Raw genomic sequence first — 18,203 nt, forward strand, 5'->3', positions numbered from 1 at the left:
GAAGCGACTACTGTGAATCCATTGTATACAAAACCACGTCCTGCGCTCCAATTCAATTTATTATCCTCATCATCTACGGTCTCTATTTACACATTTAAAAATTTCCCTCAAAGTTAAATTCCCTCTTCCCCTAGCCCAAGTCTAGAGACTAACAAGGTCCCACAGTCTGATTCCACAGAAGGAGAATGCTGTCCCCAAAGGTTATTTAAAACACCTCTACCATCCATGTGTGTACTCTGTAAACATGAAATCCTCGTTGTAAAAGCATCAGACGATCTTAGCATCCAGGAGCCTAAAAAAGGGGGCTACACACTTCTGGGGACAGGGCAAGTAGGGTGTAGCTCTTCAAGTATCTCCTCTCTCCTGAAGATCAAGGTGTATGGCTCCTCATGAGCCACACGACATTGTGAAACTGTCAGTGGGGCAGCAGCTGCTTGAATCAATTAAGTGTAGCAAATGTATTTCATAACCTGCTAGAAACAGGCCTTTCCCCACCCCTTTCTTTCCTCTGCTTCCACAGGCACTGTTCAGAGTAAGATTAAAAGTTCAACCAAACAGTTCACTACCAGTAAGACTAGTATTTGGGACAGTGGGAGAAGCCCCAGTCTTCCTGCTTCAGTGGATCACCTTCCCATGGGCATAGGCAGTCACCATTCCATGGTCTGGTCACCTATTTTATGTACTAACGCAAGGGGCTGTTCCCTCCCTAGTCTGAAAGGGGTTTTAATGTAAGGTACAAAGCAGTACATCAACAAGAGGGATTAAAGCAACTTTGTTTTGCTTATCAAGTCTGCCTCTGCCCACATTTAACTATTGCACCTAAATGCTGAAGAAACTGCACAGAGAGGTTTGAAGGGGGATGCTGAAGCTGAAGCAAACTGTTTATTTAAAAAAAAAAATTCTCTCCATACTTTAGAAGTGAAGAAAACTCCTTGCCCCAGCTTTGTGCTCTTCCAGTAAAAATCAGTCCTCTCACATGCACCCCATGGAAATGACAGTGACATTCAGCATGACTATTTCAATATAAAACTGCAACTAACAAGATACTAGAATGATCAGTTATGATTTCGGTAAGTTGCTTCCCGTTTGTCTTGTCTACTTAAATTGTAAGCTCTCCAGAGAAAGAACTCTGTTTTGTACAGCCCCTAGCCCAGGGGGGCTTTGATCCAGGGGGATTTAACTTATGTGGGAGGGATGGAGGGAGGACATCAGAAGGTAAGTGACTCTAAAGAAATAGGCTAATTCTCAGTTCCAACACATCCTCATGCCTGCTACCACCCGGCTTTCCTGAGACCATGAATCTACTTTTCAGGAAGAGAACTCTCCACTGGTGTAAGTTCCCAAAAACTGTAACTTCCCCAGGGATGCTGGAAAAGGCAGAAATTAAATCAGCCACTATTTCCAATTCTGTTTGGCTCTGTCAGCCTGTCCCTTCTCACTTAGTGACTGTGGGAATGGAATTGGTTCCAGCCCATCACCAGCAGAACAACCTGCTCAAGGTGCTAGTAACTTCCAGGAGAGCTGGGTGTTGAAGGCAAATTACTCCACACTCTTTAAAACTCCCACCAAACTGAGGCAGCGTGTTAGTAGGGTATCAAAGTGCCCCCTGCCTGCTGTAACTCTGCCAGCCAGAGCGCCCTGGAGTGAAACCAGCAAGAGACTTACATTGTGGATGAAAGTCCAGTCTCCTTTCATTTGCTACCAGCTAACGGGTGAGTCATTTACAGAGAAGTCTGCTCCCTCCCAGTCCCTGTCACCTCTACCTTGCAGGACTGACAGCACTGCAAACAGCTCTGAGGGAGGGAGCTCCTCTCCCAACGTACCAGGCAGGTGGCCTTGCAGCTAGCTGCCTGAGGAAAGGGGGCTGGAAATGCTTTCCCCAGGTTTATGGACAACCCCGACCAGAGGCTGGGCTTTGGTAAACAGGCATGCAGGTTGCACACATCTCCCTTTGAGCAATGGAGAGTGGCCTCTCCTCCAGGCCTGCGTTCAGGGTTGTTTCACTCCTTGGACTGATCTGGCTTCCACTCACTTGTCCTGTTAATTTTTCTAGCTTCTCCCCTCCTTCAGTTCTTCCACTGACCTTACTACAAGAGGCTGGTAGAGCTTCCTCTGAGCCAGCTAAAAGGCTCACTTGCCAAAGGGGCATGATCCTCTCTCGGTTCTAATTAGAGAACTGATCCAAGCTACTGCTTTAAAAGCTGCACAGTCACCGTAGTTGGCCCTCGCTAAACCATCCTATTGACTCAGCCCATCTCAGTGACTCAGCACCTACGCGCTGTGTGCAATGCTACAGCAGCCCCTCCCTCAAGGAAGTAAGGGATTGCACCTCTGTTCTCCCATGCAGTAGCACAGCAGCACGAGTGGGCAGCTCATCAGAACCTCTTCTGGGTGCCATGGAGCAAAGAATCACTGAGACAAGGATGAGGCCAGGTGGTAATGTCACTGTATCGGCATCCAGCTGCATTTTGCCTAAGCTCACGGTATGCTTGAGTTAAGAGGTGGCAGCGAAGATTTTTGCTCCCAACAGCCCAGCAGGCCCCCATGCCTGCCCATCCCATCCAGTGCTGCTGTTCTATTCTGTGGTCAGCCTGCTTTTGCGCTTCTCTTTTCTCCGTTCTTGGGGCTCTGTAGGGACTGTGGTCTCTTCGGGGCCTGTTTCTGAGCCCGGTTCAGGTTCCAGAGGCAGCGACGGGGGCTTTGCAAGGGGAGCCGATGCTCCAGCACCTGCTGATACAACACAGGGTTACAGCCACAGTCCCATACACTCCTCTTTATGCCACAGGAAACGGCAAATAATTGTTGAAGCAAAAGGCTGTGCCTGTGCTGGACCTAGGCATGTTGTCTGAATTTGGATGGATTATATGGACTAAAGGCATTAACACAGCCCAGTCACATTAACACAGCCCAGTCACTGTCCAGCACTGGCCAGTGTTAAACAAGGCTTGGCACACAGAGACCTCAGCCTGCTCAGTACCATGGCAAACACCATTAAAAACCCTTTGTACCCTTTCAGTACAGAGACAGTAAAAGAAGGAAAAACAGTGAAAGCCTTGGAAATGTAAAGCGTTAAGTGAGGCTTTCATTAAAATCCCTTGTTCCCTTTCTCTTCAGCTGGAGGGAGGTTTAAAAGGACTCCTCCTTGGTTTGACAGTCTCTTTGATGGTATCACAGATGATAACAACTCCTTGTTGGGAACAGAGAAGTTAGCTGAGGTGAACTGGAGCTCTTGTTATTGCTGCTGTTGGTAAAGTCCTCTCATCCCTGGTGGTGGCTGGGTTTCAGCTGGAGCTGGCAGAGGTGATAATATTGTCTGGGTCCCTCTCTCTGGCCTTCTCTCAGGAGCAGGATAAAGAAGGCCCGGGGTCCCATGATGGTTGGGCTCGCTCCAGTAGCCTCTGATTGTTCTTCCCTGCTTCTTTTTGTTCCTTCATACTCTTCCCACAAAATCTTTCTTTTAAGGACTCCGAAAGGGAGGAGTGGGTGGAATACCCCAGCCCAGCCCCACATTATTGTGTCCACCAGTTAGGCCTAGTATCCGACACATCAGTTGTGGTTCATTAATTTCCAGCTCTGCATCTTCTGTTCTTAACAAGCACCATTTCAACAGTAAGCGGGGAAGGAGCTGTAAGGGGAGTGGGGGTAAGGTGGTGCTGGCTTAGAGTGGGTTTGGGAGGCATGGGGGGAGTGGGAAAGGCCAGAGGCAATGCATGGAGTGGTCACGTGCCCCCGCAACCTTTCACTTGTGCTCAAATGTTACATGTCACCTCTTGTGTGTTCTCTTCCTTCTTCACATTATTTCTTCTCTTTCCTATTCCTCTCCTTTTCTCTTCTGTCTAATAAGAGTTTGGCCTAGCTGGCCAAGACTGCATATTTTGCAACACTGCTGTGAGCCTGTGCCCAGAGAGGCAATGAAAAGCAATGCCCTGAACAGCCCGAGGCTGGTACAAGTTGGCCAGGTATCAGAGTGTCTGATGGGACCATGTGCTGGGCCTGTGTTTTTCCAGCAATGAGTTTGCAAGTGAAAGTCAACACCAGAGACAGAAGTTGCATTTTTATCTTTGCTGTTCTTTTCTGTCTCCTTTTGTCTGTGTTTGTCCTGTTTTGTCTTCTTAGGAAACGGGGTCGGACTTTAGCAACAGCAGCAGCTGCACCCCAGCTCAACTAACTTCTCTTTTCTCCCCAAAAGACAGTTAGTACCATGTTGATAACTCTTCTAAAAATGCTCTCCAGATAAAGGGAAAGGGCTATTGTTAAAGTGAAAGCCTTGCTTAATGCTTTACAATTCAAAGGCTTTAACTGTTTTTCCTTCTTTTTCTGTATCTTTACTGAAAGGTTACAAAGCCATTTAATGGTGTGTTTGCCATGGTACTGGGCAGGCTGAGGTCTCTGTGTGTCAAACACTGATCCGTGTTTAACGCTGTTTCATGTTGGACAGTTTCAGAGTCATGTTCAGACCTTTGACTCTTTGGGACCAGTGACCAGGTAGACCCTGAGGCCCCCTGCTGGAGGCCTTGTGGCCCTGCTCCCCAGAAAAGAGCAACAGAAAGGTCCTCCAAGCTGCCTAGAGTGGCAGCGGGCTGGATAGATCAGTCTGCTGACAGGGACTGGGGGAGTGAGGAAGGAGTAGCTTCTGGCTGGCTGCTGGGATTCAACTACTATGGGCCACGGGGAAGTGGCCCAGGGAAATAGAGCAGCAATTACTAAAGAGACGCAACATGGGGCTGCTATACTTAACAGGTTCCCTGGGTTGGGACCTGAACACTGGGTGGGACTGGGTTCCCCCCACCAGCCACTGAGGAAAGTGGCTACACCATAAGGAAGGGAATTAGAACTGTGGCACCCCAGGGAAGGGAGCTGCACTGCGACTGACTCAGCAGGGAGCTGTGGTCAGTGAACTGAGCCCAAAGGGGTGGCTCAGCAGGAAGCTGGGGTCACTGAGGACTCAAGTTGGGGCAAGAAGTCCCCAGGGAAGAAGCCCTTGGGGCACTGCTTAGTTCCAGAGTAGGAGCCTTGCAACCTAGCCGGATCAAGCGAGGGTACCGTGATGAGCCCTGCTGGACTGATTAATGACTGAGCCCAGGGAGGGCTGCAGAGGACACACCAACTGAGGGTACCACAATGGGCCCTGCTGGACTGTTTTAGAAGACTGATCCCAGGGAGGGCTGCAGGACACTGGGGATTGTGTACCCTGGAAGGGGTTTTGTTGCACACATGGACAGTGTGAGACTCGGCCAGAGGGCCTGAGGAGCACAGCAGCCAACGGGGCACTGTGAGCAGAAGAAATTGAGAACGCTGCAGGCACACACACACTCAAGCAGGGGTGCTTGTGAGAGGTGAGTGTACGCCATTTCAGGACCAACTGTTCCATCCACATTAACAGAACACGCCCCAACAGCTTCAACAAGGAGTAGCCTGGCTCGCTGTCGCCCATTGACTGATGATGATTTTATTCTATTTTCTATCTGCAGTAGGATGGAACTCACTAAAAGGGAGGGGTCTGGCTGCTGCTAGTGTCACCTGGAACAACTCAGTGTTTGTTTTGTGAATGAGAGGATGGCCCTCCTCCTTCTTCTCCCCTCTACCAGGAGCCTGCCTCTCTCTTCTGCCCCCTCCAATCTCAGCCATCTGTTTTCTAATGAATGAAGACAAGGGATCCCACTGTTCACACCACCTCCTTCCCAGAGCCAAGGGAGGAAACTTATCTCATGGTAACACACTGGCCAGCATGGCTGGGGCAGGAAGAGAAACGGTTAGATTTCAGCAACCTTACGGGAGCACTACGCTATAACGCAATGCTCGTACTCGATAGGAAGAACACACTTGTTCCACACAACTTAACTCATGGAGTTGGTCTTGTCACATGCTAAGTTCTTGTGCCTATATGTGCCACCATGTAAGTGTCTTGCTAAATATACTCCATAATCCAGGGTACAGGGAGTGGGACAGATGTGCCCACTTGGCAGTGAATTCTTCCGCTAATCCCAACACCCTCTCCTCTCATGCCATACAGAGATGCAAAAGAGACCTACCTGTAGAAAGCTGCATAGTCTTCCCATACCCAGCTGCTGAAGACATGGCCTGACCCAGGGCTTGGTTCGAGCCCAGAGGTTGCTGAGTGCTGGAGGGTTTGCTAGATGTAGCGTTTCGCTGCTTTGATTTGGAATCTCTAACAGGTTTAGTCCAGACTAGACTCTCCCCTGCCTGAAGGGCAGCTCCCACCTTCTGGGCCACATCCACCATCTTCTCGTGCAACAGAAAGAAAGAGAGGAGAAAATCACCACCAGGTACACTTTCGGCAGGAGCCAGGGCAGCAGCGCCTGTCCAAGCAGGGACCACTATGCCTCAGCTTCCATCTGTGGGTTTTAGCAGCGGCTTCACCCTAGAGCTGGGCTTACAGCAAGGACGGTGGTCAGCTCGAAGGGAACATGACACACAGTGTAAGGGTTTCCCAACAGGAGATGGCAACTCACAGTGGCCTCCACTCTGATGGTGAGCACAGGAGTAAATGATGCCCCTCGCTGAAGGTGCACAGCCTGCCTTTCTTGAAAAAGAATGCACTACCCCACAGCTCTACACTCAGCCCTGAGAAACCTGGGTGAGGAGGAGCTGATTGTGAAGTTTTCAGATGAGGTAACCGACCTCTTCCCCAAATCTCACAAACTCAGAGGATGGGAGCCAGAAGTAGACACTGCATTTTGTTTCTTACCAGGAGCTATGAGCTCAGATTCCAGTGTCACAATACATTGCGGAGTTACACATAACTGGTTAGCGCAGCCACAGTGCTGTAGTGAAGCACAGCTCTGATAATCTATTTGTTTCAGAAAGAATCCTGACTTTTTGTTCATAGATTGAAAAGCCTATTTTAATAGTAGAGAGGAAGCAAGTAGCTTTCACTGGGTACCTGGTCCGGCTAGGTGTGTCTAGATAACTGATCCAGTCTCTATTAACTGGACTCAGGTCCCAAAAGGTATAGGGACGCTCCTGCTCACTGGATGCCACTCAGGGCTTGTTTACGTGGTGGGTTAACATACTGTACGGAGGTGTGGTTTCTGAAGAGCACTGAAAGGTTCACATTAATTGGGCCATGCAGACCGTCCTGAGGCACAGTGAAGGTTCCCTAACGGTTCTGACCCAGCAAGGGTGCACTCCAGAACCGTTAGGGACCCTTCAGTGTGCCCCAGCAGGGTCTCCACAGACCAATTAATGTGCCACACATCAGTGCACTCCATCCCCGTACAGCACATTACGCCACCAGGGGGACAAGTCCTCTTACAGCACGGGATCACCAGCTACTTGCTTCCAGCTGGCTGTTCTTATTAACATACTTCAGGGTCAAAGTCGAGAGCGCTGTTCTCCTTCAGGGAGTTGACCTTCTTCTCCATCTCGTGGTACTGGCATAGTGCTCCCTTCTTATCCCCTTGGTTGTAGAGCAGCACAGCGTAGTTCAGATTGACCAGGGGATTGCACCTGCAGCAGACAGCCCACAGGATCAGTAACATACACTGCCAAGAGTAACATTCTTAAATCTCAGGTGAGAACTGATTCTGATACTACCACTGTGCCGAGCTGGCTACACCCAGCAAAGCTGGAGATCCCACACTACCAAACAGCCTCCAGGTACTCTGCATATGACCATGGCAACCTTCCTGGGAAGCAAGTGCTCAGAGCGATGCAGTGAGATTGCTCTAGTGTTACTGTTAAGGTTGTTCAGCTGTTCCTAGTTGAAGCCCCTGGTTTCCGCTGCTCCTAACCTTTCAGGCTGACATGCTCTATGCTTGATCTCTGCTGGAAAGCAAGTTGTTTTTGAAAGACCGAGCACATTTGGTTCAGCAATACTGAAGTAGGAAAAACAATACACTTTCCCCACCCACAAAAAAATTGTGCAACATTTGGGACCAGCTCGACAGACCAAACAGCTGGGGCGGTCACTTACAGTGGAGTGCAGGAATGGCCCCAATGAGATGCCATGCATGAGTGTGTTTTGGCTAAGAGGGGGTTTGCTGCAGAGCTGCTAGAGAACACCAGGGCAGGGTGAGCTTCTGTGCTTCTTGGCAGGTGTGTAGCTATGGAAGCAGCTGGGGAAGCCTGGCTGACAGGGGAGCCATGAACACAAACTGGGTTTGTGTGCACAGTTGTATACAACTTGCTCTAAAATGGCAGCAGGCACCCACCAGTTTGGTGGGGAAATTTGTGCTCAGTGAACTTTGTGTACCGAGCAAGTGAAGTATTCCATGTAAACCTGGTTTCAGCGTAACAGCCGTGTTAGTCTGTGTTCACAAAAAGAAAAGGAGTACTTGTGGCACCTTAGAGACTAACCAATTTATTAGAGCATAAGCTTTCATGAGCTACAGCTCATGTTGCATCCGATGAAGTGAGCTGTAGCTCATGAAAGCTTATGCTCAAATAAATTGGTTAGTCTCCAAGGTGCCACAAGTACTCCTTTTCTTTTCATGTAAACCTGGTTTCAATGTTAATGGCTCCTTCGACTGCTTAGCCTCCTGCTAAAGTCCCTCTCGCCAACCTAAACCTGGTTGGCCAAGTGTTTGTGTGTCCAGATCTGCAGCTGGAGTAAGTGCCTGTAAGTGGCACTTCGAGCTGCACTGTGCAGCACCTCTGCACAAATCTCCTCCATGTCTCCCATCCCCTGCCCCGGGGGAGCTGGGTGAATTGGCAGCTGTGAAGTCAGTCTGCTTGTCAACAGGGGGAGGTAGAAAGCATCCTATGGACCCCTTGTCTGAGCACCCACAAATCTTAATGTGCACAGTGGTTCAGTGGTGGGTGGGTCTTTACACTGTGCTGGGAGAGCCCTACTCTGATCCATATAAGGCTTCTGCCACTCTGAAGATCTGCAGGAGAAGGGCTCTCTCCTCACAACTGTGGGACAAGACAAGCTGGTGGCGTGAAGCCGCACGGTTCCAGGTTCTGGAATTGACACATGCCACTGACAGTGTCTGACAAGCCAGCAGAGTCTCAGGATGCTGCAGAACAAAGCTCTCTCATCCCTTTTTCCCATCTTCCTTCCCTTCTACCCAAAAAGTTGAAGTTCCATGCAAGGACTATGTTAAGAATGTGGCATTCCCCGATGTTGGAGTGCTGTGCTGTGCTGTGCGGTCCTATCACTCTCTGGATGCAATGCTGAGTGTTTATTTCAGAAATGCAGTTTGGCTCCCAAAATTCTCATTTTCCAAAGCTTCCAGGCTCTTAGGTAACGCACAGAAACCCCATGCAGTAGCTTTCCCTCTAGCAGTCCCTGCAGTGCTCTGACAGTGCCAATTGTGTGGGCAAGCTAAATGAGCAAGACAGTTGACTCCCTCTGCTCTCTGTTGGTGTATGGACATCAGTGGCCGGGTCCCCTTTCTTCCTTGAATAGACAACATGGCTTACATTCTAACTGAGATTCCCATATTTTGCCTGAGGGATGCACTGAGAACTCACTAGGAGTCTGAACACGGCACTATCTTTGTAGAAAACTGAGTAAAGTGTGTCTGCCTCCTCTTGGGTACAAACAGGTGATCCACTGAGACAACAAGTCCCAGCAGGCAATGCTCTGTCTTGATTCAAGTGGTCTGATGCTTGCAGTTCATTCTGACTTGCAGGCTGAGAGGTAGAGGGCCATGGGCTGTGTTTGGCCAGGACTTCTTTAGAATCAGAACCACCTTCCAAGGGGAGGAACACTAATAAGTGAGTGCATTAGAGGCACAATTTATAGTTGTACTTCTCCTCCAGGGAGGATGACCTTGCATGTAAGAGCAAGGATGAACCATCTGCACCTATCGCAACAGATGCAGAGCAAGTGCGCAGTGCTTCTGAACACTGATCAATAAAGTCGTGTCAGGAAGCTGGCACCCATTCCTGGTGTGAAAAGAGGCTGTTGGTGCCGGCCAAGGAGACCAGTACCTTTACTCTCTTCTACAAGACAGAGGCCGCGCTCTTTGTGAAAGGTTCGAGTGCTGGAGACTGAAGCTTTGAAGATTGTCTGATAAGCAGCAAATCAGACTGTGTGCTGACCATGACCAGTGTTCCCTCTAATTTTTCCTACCCATGTGCAGAATAAATTTTGTTATGTGCACCAAGAGGGAGGTGATGTGTGACACATCACCTTCCTATTGGTGCACATAACAAAATTCATCTTGTGGGGTGGGGCCGAGGGTTTCGGAGTGTTATAGGAGGCTCATGACTGGGGCAGATGGTTGGGGTGGGGGTGTGGGTTGGGGTGTGTGAGGGCTCTGGCTGGGGGTGCGGGCTCTGGGGTGTAGCCGGGGATGAGGGGCTCTCGGCTGGGGCAGAGGTGTGGGGCAGAGGGCTCTGACTGGGGGTGTAGACTCTGAGGTGGGTCTGGGGATAAGAGGTTTGGGGGTGCACTAGAGCTCCCCAGGGCTACAGTGGAGAAAGAGGACTCCCCTCAGCTCTCTCTCCTTGCAGCAGCACCTGGGATGGCGGGGAGAGGCGCCTCTCCCCCGGCCACGGCAGGGCTGGGCTTGCTCAGGGCTGGGGGAGGGGCACATGTCTCCTGGACACGGCAGGTCCAGGGCCAGGCTGGGTCGGGGCTGAGGCGCCTGTCCCCCGGCTGCAGAAGGTCCAGGGCTGGGCTGGGTAGGGGAAGGAGGAGGGGCGCCGCAGCAGGGCCGGGGCTTGGGGAGAGGCATCTCTCCCTGGCACAGTCTTGAACGCCAGCACGTCACTTAATAGGCAGCTGCGCAGCCACGCAGCTTAGAGGGAACATAGGCCATGACTATGGGTCATGGGTAAGCAATGCGACAAAGCTGTAGCGAAGGAGACTGTTAAAAAGGTGATCTGATTGCGTTTAGGACCTAACTTATTAATTTCCTTTAACACAGAAACTATTTCTAAAGCACTGATCCCACATCTAAAAACCTCACTGCCTCTGTCAGAGCCCAGGAAATAGATACACCCTGGAGAACAACCTTTATGCAAAAAACACTGGGGTGGGGGTAGGCAAGAGCTGATTTATAAGAGCTGTCCCCAAAGAGCAGAGAAGGAAGTGGACAGGTAGGACAATCATTACTTAAGGAAGCAATGGGAGAAAGGAGACCCATATATTAGCCACTGTCAGAAAGAGGAGACCTCTTTTATAAAGACACCCACAAGGTCCTTTTCTTTCCAGACTTCAGTCTGGCACCCAGAGGAAATATCATATGCTGCTGCTATAAAAATTATTTATGGAGATGGAAACAGAAACTGTAGTCATCTCCCCAGCCAAACTGTGTGAGATATGCCAGAAGAGAATACCCATGGGAATGGGATAACTGGAGAAAGTACAAGGGATGTCAACTGAACAAACCACAGAGATCCAACGCTTAAACAGCCTGAGTTTGCCTCCCAGCAATCAATGGCCGTTGGTTTGAATGTCAGCTTTGATGCGGTTTTGTTTTTCTGCTAATTCTACATGGCTGCGGCATCATGAGAGTGCCAGGTAGTTAGGCAGCATTTGTAAAGCTGAATTCTAATTCATGCGCTTTGATCTACCCACAAAACACAGTACCAAGCAGCCTGAATGCGCTCCTTAACTCATCTGATCCCCTGACAAATCACAGAGGGCTTAAATTCTGAAAGCTAGGAGAAAGAAAAAAGGACTTGGTGGGCAGTGAATTTGGTGTGAATGTTTGTTTCATACATGCAGCATGCTCCCTTATTGTAGGGGTGTTCACAAGTTACCAATGACATGTTATTGGCAAAGGTGCAGTTTTACTCTGAAAAGCAACTCAGTAAAAAAAGCACAGTGGGGAACTGTGTATCTTGTCTCTCAATAACTCCTGTCTAAACGTGCTCAGTTTATGAGCTTTCAAACAGTCTTGGGTTCCCTAAGTCAGCCTGAGATTTTCCTCCCTACACCTTTTCACAAGTAACATTATGCAGGCCCCATTTCTTCAACGAGATTGCATGGTTGTAGTGGAAACTGAGGGCAGGATTTGTCCACATGATTTGACCACAGTTAACAATTCTGCTGATGCATGAGTGGGAAGAGACTCCAGCTCTCTCTCCCAGTGCTGTGTAGGGCTAACAGGAGTAAGAACTTTGCTACTAAAGCGAGCAGGTCAACTCTCAATATGTATGTGCTGAGTGAGGGGCTGTTTCCACGGTCACTTTGCAGAGCACAACTGCACTAAAATATCAAACGTGTTTAAAAACCTGCTGTTCTTTTTATAGGCTTTGGAACTTCCATCATTGCTAAGGCTCCATAGAGGAAAACTACCCGTCACCACTGCCATCCGGCTGTAGAGAGAAGAGACTAAAAGACTGGTGCTGTGTGGTTCACCTTGTTGCCATTACAGATTAAATTGTTTACCATTAGTGAAGGCTCTCGTTATAGCCCTATTATCAGTATTATCATAATGTCTAGAAGCCCCAACCAAGATCAGGGCTCCATTGCACTAGGTGCTGTACGTAGACCTAATGAGAAATGGCCCCTGCCCTGAAGAACTTACAATCGAAAGAGACCAGAGGGACAAAAAGGGAAACAGATGAGCAGTGGGGGGGAAGTGGCTTGCCCAAACGACCATCAGGATTAAGACTTACTGGTCCAGCGCTACAGCTTGCTCATAGGATCGTTTTGCATTCTCAACATCTTCGAGGTTTGTCAGAGCCACTGTCCAAAGAAACACAGGAACACAAATAAGCTCGCTAGCAATGCAAACCCTCCAATTCACTCCTCTGAAATAGACTTTTCTGCTTTCCCAGGCATAGAGCCTATTTGCAAAGGATAGTTCTGAATGTCAATGCTTTATTCCACTGCTCTTGGAGCCCCTACATCTGAATCAGGAACAGCAATGACACCTCCACAGGAACTGATTTTAAACTCTTTAACTAGCATGGGACATACATTCTTGAGTTGGAAGGTTCCTATTAAACCTGTCAATCAAGATTTTTGTAGCCAGCTGTGCCTACTCCACGGCATGCCTTGCTTGTATGCAGAAATCAACACCACTATGAACACTTCCCACACCCAGCCAACTGCAGTAAAGAAAGTAAATGGTGAATTCTCTGTAATTTGAAGTCTTTAAACTATGATTTGAGGACTTCAATAACTCAGTCAGAGGATATGGATCTATTTCAGGAGTGTGGGGGGAGGGGTTTGAGGTTCTGTGGCCTGCAATGTGCAGGAGGTCAGACTAGATGATCACAATGGTTCCTTCTGATCTTAAAGTGTATGAGACCAGAAGTTGAGTCCCAGTCCCAGAAAGAAGAGAGACATTAGCGATCTGTCTGGATTTTAGGAATCCTGCAATTAAGGTACCTGCTCAAAGTCAGGGCTTCTATGCAGGTTACCCAGATCGTTTCATCTCCCAGTGCCTCTGCCAGAGTAGGGAGGAGAACAAGGTGAATCCCCCTCTTGAATGTACACAATCCCCTTACCACTGGAGTTGCAATGCCTAGTTTCTAGTTTTTCTAACCTTGGATTTAGTGCTGGTGAGGAGTGCCAGACTGAGGATACCACAGAAACCCCAGTGCTCTAACCCAGAAGTCATTGCATGAGCAGCACCAGTGCAAGCTTCTCTGCATCACCCCACAATGGTCCTCCCATAAAAGCTGGGACCAGCCATGGTGGTTTGGAGGACGTAGTCACTAGCCTATAGCAAGAACTGTATTTCAGTGAGTGAGAAGGCGTTGACTTTTGGTCACTGAAGATCTGATTTCAAACCAGTCCATGACCTGCTGGTGAAAAACTTCTGAATACCAGAATGCTGAGTTATCCAGTCTCAGATAACAACTTGCACCACCTCTTGCTTTCCCACCTTAAAATCTGATATTTCCCAAAGATGATATTCATGCAGCTCTGTGGGGTAGGAGGAAGGGGAGAGGGCAGGAGGGAAGGGTCATTTACCTGCCAGAAGCATGTAGAGATCTCCCATCCGGGGCTGGAAATTGACAGCGGCGCTGAGAAAGTGGAAAGCAGATGCATACTGCTGCATTGTCAGGTGGACTAGCCCCAAATTGTACAGAATCTTCCAGTCAAAGGGAGCTAAGTAGTTGGCTCGCTTCAGGCAACTGATAGCCTGCAAAGAGGAACAACACTGCTAGTAACATACCCTGAGTGGACAAGACTTTCTCCAGTCTCCGCCACAGAGGGAGGATCCTTGTTTTATATTTGTTCTTACACAAATCAAATTAAATATAGATGGAAATGGAAGGGAACCAGGCACTTACTGCCACGTATTTCTTCTTGCCGAAGAAGCACATTCCAATGTTGTTCCATAATGGGGGGCTTTCAGGCATGGTGTAGGCTACTACCCTGTACTTGGTGAGGGCTACATCAAAATCTCCGTGAGTCTGCATCATACTGCCAGCTGCCAAGATAGCCTTCAAAAGAGCTTGACAGTGAGTGGTTGAGGCACTGGGCTTCCCCAAACATGGTGAGGAGAAAATGCTACAAAGTTATTAAACTAAAAACAAGACCAATGGTCTGAGCGGAGATTCTCTTTGGGGAACTCTCTGCTAGAGGCTTCCAAAGTAAGAACAACTGGGAAATCTACATCCTGGCTGGGAGAGGGCAGGGCATTGGGAAAGGGTCCCATGCTTTCCACATCCTCTTTCCTGATCAAGGTGGCTAATAAACGCTGCATCCTGACTAGCTAATTCTCTTTCAGTGATTCACAATAAAAGCTTCCAGAAGTCTGGGTTCTGAAAAGGTCCAGATACTAATCATTTCTTTCATATGACAAACTGGAACAGAAACCTTCCCAGGGCAACTTAAGGGGAGATGAAAACATTCCTTAACTCCAAGGCATGTACAGCAAACCCTGGACAGTTCACACTACTGGCTGAGGGTGACACTGCAAACTACTGAACGTATGTGATTAAAAAGAAAATCAAAGATACTGCACCAAAATTAACTTAGTTTAAACTAAACTACATTTGTCCAATAAATTATTTGTAATACTTCACAGCGAGCTAGCGTAGAGTCTGGAAAAGTAATGTAGTCTTCATCATAATAATACTTGGTTTGTATTTATTCATTGCTTTTCCATCCATAGATCTCAAAATGATTTACATTATCCCCATTATTCAGATCTCATCCTCAACTAGCTAGACCAAAGTTACCCTCCATTATAGCTGGGAGAGAGACCATGTATGAATTACGATCTTTGCAGACTAGCAAAGGAGTGATGTTCCACCACACCATCCTTATTCACTTGTGTCTGTGCTCTGCTCCAGAAAGTCGCAAAGGTATACTGAATTCCCAGGAATGTGGTGCACAGCGCTCGTGATGAATTGCAACAGTTTGAAGTAATAGGTTAGAGAAAAGTAATTTCCATTTGTTAAAAATTCTTCTATGAAAAATATATGAAACTTTCCATTAAAAGCAAACAGGCCCCATAGATAATATCCTCTATCCCCATCAGATGGAGGTCACAGAAATGCATTTTGGAACAAGCTTTTTAGGAGCTTGGCCTCCTTCTCAGCCCATGCTCTGGTACTGGGGATATTTTACACAAGAATTAGTTTTTACAGGCCTAATGTCATCACTAAATTGGCTAGTATATATTCCTCATGGTACCTTATAATTGGTGGGATCATATGTAAGTGCGTTTCCAAGATGTTCAAATGCCTTCTGATAAACCCCAAGCTGGGAAAAAACAAAGGAGTGTCAGAAATGCAGGCCCAGAAGGGTTAAATGTGCAGATGATAAACAGTGCTTTTGGTTATCACTTAAAGTAAGGGATTCATAAGAGTTAGCTTTATTCTGTTGCAGTTACACTCTCACATGTGCAGTGTTCTTACTTCACAATCCACAACCAGCTGGAACAAAATGGATTCCTCTGATAACAGAGGGAACACAACTCAACCCAACGAAGACTGTCTAGCCCAGAAACTAGATTTCTATATAGTTTGTGTTGGGGAATAAGAACCATCTGGAGAGTTTTTTCTACAATGGAGCAGGGACTGACTTCCTGAGCACTATAAGCCACAGCACAGATTCCCTGACCACTTTTTCTCCCTCCCCATGCCCTCCACAGCACCCTTCCCTGGACAGAAATGCCCCAAAGTCTATCTGCTTAGACTGCCCTCAACAACTGAAGTAAATGGGACTTGAGAGTGCTCAGCAGCATTGTAGGCCCATACAGAAGTGAAGCTAACCCTGACCACATGCTTAAGTCCCACTGGCTTCAATGGAGATACTCAGGAATTGCACTGGTATAATTAAGATATAAATTCAACCCATGGTGTCTCATGTTGGTCCATGAATTTATTCAAACTCCATTACCTTCCCCTTCCCCCACAACTGCACCAGTGCCTATTAACAGAAGGCGTCTAACCCCTGCTGTGACTCATGGAGACAATCAAGACTGGCAAGGTATTTGGAATGAATTTTGGAGTCCAGGGATGTGATACACCACAAAAAAGCAAAGTCACAGTGTGGACAGTTGTGCAAGTTTCTGCCCATGCTACTCTGCCCAGGCACCATACTTTGCTCTGCCTCTCCTGCTCCCTCCACAGCTCTACTGATGTCCTTCAATCTTGGCCTGCAGCCCCCTTCAGCAAAGGATGACAGCTGTACCAAATACTGCAATGAGGAGGTAATTTGGGAGACAGATGATCTTTTGCTCATGACCCAAGTCCCTAATGATAAACGTGCCTGTGTTATTTAAATCAATTCCGATTTTCTCCAAGGTGCATTAGTGTTAAACAATTTCATGGCTGCTTTTCTAAGAGAATAACTCGCTAAGCTCCTTCCCCAGAAACAAGGTAATGACTAGTCATGTTTTACTGTACTTGGAAGAGTGAGTGACACAATTAGGGCAATAGCCAAATAGAATTCCTGCTCTGGCTCAGAACTAGGAAATCAAGTTACTTCCCTTCAGGAGACAAATGAGAAAAGAAGAGATAGAGGAGCAAGCTCCATCTTGTCTGATGTGCCCTTTTGAGAAATATGTCAAACTCACATGGAGATGAATAGAAATTTACTCCATATGCAACTGCCAAGCCATTTAAAATATAATTAGGTCCACATAGTAGCCAGCAGTGTTTTGTACCTGCAAATAGAGTAAACCCAGGGTCGTAAGGAGCTCTGTGTTTTCTGGAGAAAACCTGAAATACAAAACCCAAAGTTTTACAATTCTTGGCAGTACTAATACAAGGTGAAGTGTGGAACCCCTGAGACTCCACTCAATGTAAGAAATATCCCTGTTACTACTGCAAATATAACCAACTAATAATATCACCTTCACCACCACATGTTATATCTGAGCACCTCAAAATGTTTTACAAAAATTAATCACTCCTCATGCCCCTCTGGGAAGTAGGTAATATTTTATGTGGGTAAACTGAAGTGCAGGAGGTTAAATGACTTGCTTAAGATCTCAAAATCACTGTCAGAGCTGGAAACAGATCTGTTTTAACCACAAGATCACCTTTCCCAAGGCAGAATGCAGGCAATAGCTTTGTGGCTGATGGGTAACTTACACTACCCCATTCAGCTGAACTGAGAACAAGACAGACTCACCCCAAATGGACACTTACAATGAATGTGTCATGTATTTTCAATTGCAGTTTATGATTCCCAAGCCCTCATCTCTAACTCTACCTCATGTACAGTTTTGTAGGCTCTTTAAAAAGGCTCCACATTTTCAAGGCCTTTCAAGCAAATAATAAATAATGAGCAGCAAAGAGAGAAAAAGCAGATTGGGGACACCACATACTAATGAACTAGCTGCTTATACAGAGAGTTAGGTTCCACACCCCAGTTTGGAAGGTGCATTGTGCTAACACCTAGAGGTCTCAACCAGGTTGAAATCCCGTTGTACAAAGTGCTGTACAAGGATAAAGCAAGGACTGTCCCTTCCTCAAAGTTTGGAATCTACAACAGGCAAGGCATATTAGGTTGTAACGTCTTTTGTTCTCTGTTTGGGTATGATAATACAAATAATAAATTACACCACCGCCAACGGGGATGAGAAACAGGAGAGGATGGGGATGGGGTAACAAAACTAATAGGATGCTTTAGCTCAGACTAGCTGTATGCACAGTTCCAATGAGCAGCAGTAACTGCCAATTTTCTTTCCTGGACATCTGTCCACTATGCAAAACCACTGCTAATTTAGCTGGTGTGGGACAATGCAGATCAGGATTGAGGGACTGGGCTGGAAAACTTACAGCACCAGCCTGGCTCTAGCCAGGCTATTAGATCCTCACTTTCATGCATCAAAAATTCACCCAGTGAAGTATATAACAATCCAGTA

The 18,203-nt window shown here is 47.5% G+C and overlaps 1 protein-coding gene across 5 annotated transcripts in view; it reads right to left on the reverse strand.

The window, feature by feature from the left end:
* Positions 1–41: 41 nt before the first annotated feature.
* Positions 42–18,203, reverse strand: part of BBS4 (Bardet-Biedl syndrome 4) — a 97,839-nt gene continuing 79,677 nt past the window's right edge. For 4 of the 5 annotated variants that reach the window (XM_084642392.1, XM_084642396.1, XM_084642394.1 and 1 more), the window contains 8 exons: positions 16,998–17,052; positions 15,521–15,589; positions 14,170–14,322; positions 13,847–14,018; positions 12,541–12,610; positions 7,329–7,470; positions 6,033–6,243; positions 42–2,730 (listed from right to left, as the gene is read on the reverse strand). In XM_084642392.1, the coding sequence (XP_084498518.1) occupies positions 2,576–2,730; positions 6,033–6,243; positions 7,329–7,470; positions 12,541–12,610; positions 13,847–14,018; positions 14,170–14,322; positions 15,521–15,589; positions 16,998–17,052 (1,027 nt within the window). In that variant the 3' untranslated portion in view covers positions 42–2,575. The remainder of the gene's footprint in view (positions 2,731–6,032; positions 6,244–7,328; positions 7,471–12,540; positions 12,611–13,846; positions 14,019–14,169; positions 14,323–15,520; positions 15,590–16,997; positions 17,053–18,203) is intronic. The other variant, XM_084642393.1, reaches the window with a different exon arrangement.

The sequence above is a fragment of the Lepidochelys olivacea genome (assembly GCF_965140295.1).
Source record: "Lepidochelys olivacea isolate rLepOli2 genome assembly, chromosome: 10".
NCBI classification, from domain to species: domain Eukaryota; kingdom Metazoa; phylum Chordata; order Testudines; family Cheloniidae; genus Lepidochelys; species Lepidochelys olivacea.